A 7576-nucleotide genomic window follows, 5' to 3' on the forward strand; every position below is an offset into this window, starting at 1 on the left:
TGTTAAGGGTGAGAGTATTTTAAAAAAAAGATTTGAGGAATTTAATGTTGGATCGGGTCAAAGATCCAAGGGCAGACAATCTCCAAAGAGTTGCGGATAAGGAACGTCCCATGCGGATCCAACATAGAACCGTGAACCGTTCACGTGGCGGCACGTTATTTGCTTAAAGCAAGTCCACATGGATTATTCAGCCACGGTTGAGATTCAACGACAAGTACCACTCCACGTGGACAAAACAATCGTTGACATAATTTAAATACTTGACAGGTATCAGTTTCCGCCGGTCATTTTTCAAGGTATTTCTTCGCCGTTGCTACGCTCTCAGCTTTCTTACTGAGAGTAAAGATGGTGACAGTTTCGATCTCTCCAGCACCAGTAGCACAATCTCTTTACTCTTGCAACCCGCGAAACGCACCGTTTTTTTCTCTTCTAAGCGGGCCGTTTCAAGCTACAAAGAAGCTCTCCACTCTGGGTCACTCCTCCTCTAGCTCGATCAGTTTCAATCCTCTCAGGTAACTGTAATACGATTCAATCAAATTCTGAAAATAAAGACAAAATTTGATTCTTTTTTTTTTCTGAATTTTGGTTTTGTAATTGTAGGTTTTCGATAATATACAAGGAAATGAAGAAGAAGAGTAGAGGATCACGTGCGGTTTGCTATGTTGCACCTCTCTCTCCTCGGAATCTCCAGTGGATCTCCACCATCTCTTCTACGTAATTCTCTTTCTCTCTCTCTCTCTCTTTCATTTCTCATTGCTTTTTGTTTTAATTTTGAAAAATAATTTCGTGAATTGATCTCGGAACAGGGTTCTATTGCTTGCAAAAGGAACTGCGATTCAAAAACAATTTCTTGTTCCGTTGTTCGCAATTCAAGCTCCGGCGAGCATCATTTCATGGATGAAGTGAGCAAGATTGTTCTTTTCCTTTTTTTTTTCACTCTTCTGATAATTTCCTGTAATTTACAATTTGTTTTACTCCTTGGAATCGATGGAGTTGAAATTTGAAGGGGTGAATATGGTCTTTGGGCAGCATTCTTGGCACTTCTCGTCCGTCTCTTCTTCTACATTCCCGGTATTTTTTCTGTTTTCTATCACTAAATGCATAGACTGGATTAGTTTTTGCAATGAATTTGGTATATTTTGCATAATAAATCAGCCAGGAAGTAGGAACCATGTATTCCTTTTAATCATGACTCAATGACAGTTTATGTTGTTTTCTGATTAATTGGAAGAAAAAATAATTGTTCTGTTGGTGAACTTGAGTTGCCATTTATAGCACTAATCTTGGTGATTGTTGCCCTTACCAAGCAATCAACTAAGTTAGTGAATATATTTTCTTCTTTGTAGTACTCATGTTGATTGGGTTTTAGTATGTTTTTTTTACTTTTGGCAGGGGAACACAACTAGGTGCTATCGTTTCCTGGTGATCGCAGCTTATTTGGTCCGCATTTCTCACGAGCAGGCAGCTTGCAGAAGGCATTCGACCAAGGTTCAGTTATTGCCACCATAGCCATCGTTTGCATCACTGCTGTCTCCTTCTTGTTTCTGATCGCATTGTAATTTAAAATCAAGAATTCTGTCAAGTTATTGAACAAGTGTAGAGGGAGACGGTGTAAGAATAATCCTTAATTTGCAGACCTTTGTTCTTGTGTTAATATGGTGATAATTACTTGGCTCTGCTTTCTCTGTGTCGTAGTCGGTGGAAACTAGGAAGCCCTCTTGAAATAATACAAGTTTCGTTTTCAGGGGAAGAATTATGAACATGGTCCTTGATCCACCACTTTATTCGCACTTATGGTTTCACTCTTCTTGATCATGTTTGCCATTGACATTGCCAAAGCTGATTCCTGTCTTTGGGTATACTTCTCTCTTTTGACTGATGTAACTAATAAACATCTTAACCAATTCCATTATAAGTAAAATAAACAGCAATGTATAATCATAAGAACCAGGACGGCAACTAGGTCAGTTGGCAATCTCCGACCCAAAGTTGGCAATAGCACTGCTGTTTTGTTATGCATATCGGCAATGAAATGAAAAAGTTTGGTATGGATTTATTTGCTGGCTGATGAATAAGTATAAATTAAGATTACATTAGAAGGGAAATAAATCTATTAATGCACTAGCTAAGTCTGAGATGGTTTCCAATACCGGAAAAGCCTTCCTAGAGCCAGAGGGCTTCTATAATAATTTATTGCGCTAACATTGATTCTGAGAAAGCAGCTATCATAACTTATCTACCAGTACAAGAACCTAACAGATTCTATGCTCTTCTTCATTTTTTCCCGGGGCTTCTTACTCAGCTTTTATGTATGCATAGATCAAGAAGTCTAGTCCTTTTGAGATAAATATCTCATTGTTGATTCTCAAGCTTGCTGGCAAGCAAAGGAATTGCAATCTCGTCATGGAAAAGTAACTCAAAGTGGAGTCCTGCCTAGAGCTTGTTTGCTGTGACAAGTGACCACGCAAGTCCTATTGTGGCAAAGATCAGCCACAAATTGAATGACACAGAGGTGGCTGAGCTGGGGAGTCCTGTTGGTTCTGCTGAACCATAAACCGTACCGTCCCCACCTGGTCCTGTAAAAGTTGGTGGAGTCATGAAAAGGGGCGGGCTCATGGTCGTGGTAGTGGGCGGGGTTAGGGTGGCTGGTGGTGTTATGCTGGCCGGCGGAGTCACACTGCAATTTACATGTTAAAGGAAAAATAAGCTCATCTCTCTCTGTCTTGAAATAAAAAACGACATCGAAGGTGGTTGTGACATCATTACCTTGTCGGAGAGGATGCTGCGTAGTGACAGTTTCCACTACCTGGACAAATATATAGAGAGATGAATTTTGTTTGAAAGGTAAGAGTTTTACTATAGTTTTAAAATAACACAGTTCTGCTTTTTCTATGACCATATGGTCCATATCTTACTTGGGTCGGTATTGGTAAGCTGAGCTGTTCCTCCGAAAACACAGCTCGTTGGAGCTGGGTGCTTCTGGTAGTAATCATTGAAAGCATAAGAAGCATGGTCAAGAACAGTGTTGGGGTCATAACAACTTCCACCAGGTTGAATTGCTGAGCACTCTGCACCTCCATATCCACAAGCATAGTCTAGAGCTACTTGTAGAGCAGTTGGTGAAGCACCTTGATTTGCAATACACCAGCTTCCTCCTGATGTTGCAGGAGTTGTGGTTGGGGTTGTTGGAGTCGTGGTCGGGGTCGTTGGAGTTGTGATCGGTGCTGCCGGAGTGGTGGTCGGGGTAGTAGGGTTGGTGGTCGGCTCTGTTGATGGGGATGTTGGGTTTGGAGTTGTTGTGCCTGGGGTCGTAGGGTTGACAATGGGAATATCATCTGCTAGTACTGTGGTGGATATCGAAGGTGCGAAGAGTACCCGGAATTCTTGATTGTTTTGTTTACTCTTTTGATTAATTTCTTCCAGAGGAGGTTTCTCTGAAACACTTGAACCTGAAGAGATTAAAAGCAAGTTAAGTTCTTTTTCTTTTCTTTTCCATGAAGAAATAGGAAGACATTGCTTTATTTAAACAGACAGACAGAGTAGAAACACCTGTCCGATGTTAGAACTTAGAACTCATGCTAAAAGTAAGAACAAGCTTGGGAGACAAGAAGAGCAGCCGTTGAAAGATAAAAAAGAAGAGCTAATACCCCCGAGACTCCAAAGGCGAATCTTGTGGAGGAAAAACTAAGAAAAGAATGCAAGAGCCCTTTCTAGGCAGTGGTATCTACAGAGAAGAATACTAGTTGGAAAAAGCTTCAAGTATTTTGATGTGCAATGGAGATAAAGTTTGAAACCAACAACTTTAGAGTCACAAAGGTTAAAAGTGAAAACAAAAAATAAAAAGGAAGAAGAAAACTCAGTTTTCAATTATCTAAGTGAAAGTGAATTGCATGAACAGCAAGCTGAGAACTGATCAGTCAGAATTGAAGTCAGCATTACAAGGAATTCTTTCCATGACTTTTTAAAAGAAAAAGAAGAAGAAGAAAATTGCACCTGGGTTTTGGTCTGCAATATAATTAATCCAATGCTGCATAAGTTTCTTTGTATATTTCTAATTTTGTTCATTTTAAACATTCACTTATTCAGGCGACAGATGTTTGCAGCATTCCTCTTGGTATGAAGAATGACTTGAATTAGATAAATTCTTTAACTAATTACAAAAAGCTCCTCTTCTCTTATGGTAGGCACAGAAATACTAACTCAAAAAAGGGTTTTCTGTACTACCATTCCATCACCCACCATTGACATGAAGTTTTTGACTCATTAAAAAGCTTCTTATCAGCCAAGAAGAAAGTCCTAACAAGATTTGGCTTAACAAAATCTAGTATCTCTGGCAAATGTATAAAAATGACAAACTAAATATATGCAGGCAGAAAAGAAAAACCTTTTGAGGCAAATCAATCACCTGAACATAGGAAAATATGCAAGAGAAAGATTGCGAGGAACTGAAGAAGACTATAATCCATGTCTTCAATCTGCTTGTATAATGTAGGTCTTGACAATCTTCTTCAATAAGAACACTAATATAGAAGCTGATATGTATGTATAAAACAAAGAGAAGGACCAATGGAGTTATTGCAAAGAAGAGTCCATTTATCATCCTCACATTTGTTATATAAATAAAACTTGAAGAATCAAAGCTTTCTTGGATTGAAGAGAGATGGAAACAGAGAAAGGAGAATATAAGGAAACTTGAGAAAGGAGGCATTAGGTTGTTGGAATAAGCAAGCAAGGGAAGGTGCAAAAAGAGAACAAAAGTGTGAAGAGGGGGGGTGTGGGGAAGGCAGAGGGGTAATCTGTTGGGAATTTAAATCTGGTGTTCTAAAATGATACATATGTATATATTCTTTTATGTTAATTCATAATGACACTGTTGTGGTGGCATTTTTCTTTCTTTTTTTTTATGTTATCCCTTTCTACTGTTTATGGGACTGAATCAAAAAGTTAAAGGTTTGTAGAGGAAGATTTTTATGATTTGATGCAGCAAAGAGATAAAATATAATAGAGAAATGCTATCTCTGCTTGGGGTTGCAGTACTCTATTGAAGGGTATTGATTCAATTTGTCTAAAGAACAAACAAACACTAATGATTCCTTGTTTAGGAATAATGTCTGTGATTTTGCTGACTTAATTACTATCATAGAATCCACAGGGACAGAGATCTAACTTCAGCTTAATTACAGTTTGCCTGTAACCCAAGGGAAGAACTACCTCCTTAAGCAGGTTTAGCTCCTTTTTGGCTTAAGGCTTTAACTCATTCAGATTGTGTCTTTGTTGTTCACTGTACAAATCAAAATATCAATATAAGTAAATAAAAGAAACTTAAAAATCAAATCATTCAGACAAACTTGAAAATTTATACCTACGTATAAAAATTGTCATTGAATAATATGATTTCAATTGAATAATAAATTATTTTATAAAAACAAATTTTGTAAAATTATATTATTAAAATAATTATTAATTGCACGAGATACTACCGCGTATACCGATCTCTTGATGGATCGATACAATCAAATATTGTTTAAGTAACTTTTTGAAACAGTAGCAGTATTTTTTACTGCAAAAAGTGCTAAGAGAATAGAACAAAATCTAGGGACTGGCAAAGTTTATGGCTTATTATTTACGGCTGTGTATACTTTAATTTAGAGCTATGTTTGATTCGGATTGTAATACATTGCAACCCAACTCAAACTGGTTGAAAGATGAAGGAGCTTAGGTTTCCATCGAACTGTAACCCAGCAGTGAAAAAAGAATAATGTCGAGGGAATACTACAAGTCATCCTGGCCTTAACTTCAACGTCGGGCACACTTTTACAACTTTATGAGACCACACTCTGATTTGCTTAGTCCATGTAACAGTTTGAATTTGTTTTAAGGTTTTTACCCTGAAATACAAAAGTTTTATGTCCCTTGGCCATAGCCAAGACTCCTTTTCTCTTGTGTTCCAGGCTTCCAGCTTCGGAGAAATTCAAGACCCTTTTCCAAATGCACCTTTCCACACTTTCTAAACAGTTAATTGCATTCATGGAGGTGGGAAATGATGGAAGAACAGTAGCAACTCGTTAAATGTGGCGTTAGCGAAGTCAAAAACAGAAGCTCACTGAAACCGTGAGCTACAGAAATCAAGTTTCTGGCTACATATAATGCTCTGCAGTAGTGTAATGGCTACATCTCATCCCTCTTGTCAACAAAAATTTAAGACATTGAGAATGTACGAAGAGAGTTGAGGAAAGAATAAGACAAGCTTGAGTCTCTTTGGCAAAGAATTTCGGATTTACTTGAATATCACTTGTATCCATAACTGAGATATATATGAACAAAATTTACAGCAAACTTTCTCACAGTAAATCATTGCTTCTTTTACTTCCTGGTTGTTATGTGCTAAATTCTTCCATATGGTTGGGATTTCTTTGGACTTAGAGCTGGTTCATTTCGAACTTTCCAATGTCAATGCAATATGTTTTTCTTTGATTGGTGTAATGTTATGTAGGATCAGATCCACTGAAACTCTAAAACCTAAACCAGACTCTGACATGCAGGACATATGCCAAGGCTTGTGTAAGCCAATGCTCTTAACTCAACTTTTGTGTGTCAGCTCCATGATATGCAACTCTCGGGCAAGCAAATCAAATCATGCCTCCACTTGAATTGCCAAAAGTTTCAAAATATAAACTGCAGGTTTCATACCAAATATATAACGTATTAATAAGATTGAACCAGGAAAAAATGCATAGAAGTAGAAAAAAGTTGAAACTGAAACAGAAAGACTGGGCAAACCTGGTTTTAACCCTGCCGAAGCAAATTGCATTGCAAAAGATGCTGTACGACATCGTTCCAAGCTGTGTATGGAGGGCTAATCAGATCAAATAATGTCCACTTCAATTCATTGACACAGTTTTAGGAAATTTAATATGGACCTTGGGTTGGTATTAGCCATATTTTTACAAATTCTACAGGTGTAAGCAGTTAAAGGTAGAATTTTTTAATTAAATACAGGAATCAAATCAGGAACCTCGGGCATAGATACCATATTAAAGTTACAACTAAATGGATAAAAGAAACACAGATCTTTTAAATCCTTTCATGACGGAACTCTCTAAATTGTAGAATTCCCCCCCACTCAAACAGTAAAGAAGTACTTACCTGGGAAGTTTCTATAATCAGGATCGATTCCATTGCCATTTATGTCCAAGTGATGTGGTGTCACATACTTTCCTACAGTGACAACTACCCCAGATCCATCACGAAGTTCAAAGACAGATTGAATCAGACCCTGTAACAGGTAAAAGCGTGTAATATCAGATTCGAGAAGACATCTCCAGAGGGCCTCGTTTTTTGGTACAGTGGAAGGCATAGGCCCTGATCCACAGTGCATGTTTCAAGACATGCTGTCAATGCAATATCTGTTACCATTAGTTCAATAAACATAACAGTAGAAGACTTAAACTCAATCCATGGAAAATTTTAAATGGAACCTTCCAGTTAATTAAAAGAACTTATTTCAATTTCCAACAATAAAATTTCTGATCATTATCCCATAAACAAAGAGTCAAAGACACCAAACAGATAGAAG

The 7576-nt window shown here is 37.7% G+C and overlaps 2 protein-coding genes across 2 annotated transcripts; one reads left to right on the top strand and one right to left on the bottom strand.

The window, feature by feature from the left end:
* Window positions 1-292: 292 nt before the first annotated feature.
* On the top strand, window positions 293-1753 carry LOC110424115 (cold-regulated 413 inner membrane protein 2, chloroplastic-like). Its single transcript, XM_089784957.1, has 6 exons — window positions 293-512; window positions 601-714; window positions 807-902; window positions 1007-1082; window positions 1263-1342; window positions 1433-1753. Exons 1-6 carry the CDS (start codon window positions 346-348, stop codon window positions 1557-1559), a joined length of 660 nt encoding a protein of 219 aa, XP_089641083.1. The 5' UTR covers window positions 293-345; the 3' UTR covers window positions 1560-1753.
* A 275-nt stretch (window positions 1754-2028) lies between these two features.
* Window positions 2029-4481, bottom strand: LOC110424114 (uncharacterized). The gene is made up of 4 exons (XM_021438617.2): window positions 4406-4481; window positions 2916-3449; window positions 2767-2806; window positions 2029-2677 (listed from the first exon to the last, which is right to left on the bottom strand). Exons 1-4 carry the CDS (start codon window positions 4464-4466, stop codon window positions 2434-2436), a joined length of 879 nt encoding a protein of 292 aa, XP_021294292.1. The 5' UTR covers window positions 4467-4481; the 3' UTR covers window positions 2029-2433.
* Window positions 4482-7576: the final 3095 nt, after the last annotated feature.

This window comes from Theobroma umbraticum, unplaced genomic scaffold, assembly GCF_002168275.2.
Source record: "Theobroma umbraticum cultivar Fairchild unplaced genomic scaffold, ASM216827v3 scaffold_204.0, whole genome shotgun sequence".
In the NCBI taxonomy this organism is placed as follows: domain Eukaryota; kingdom Viridiplantae; phylum Streptophyta; class Magnoliopsida; order Malvales; family Malvaceae; genus Theobroma; species Theobroma umbraticum.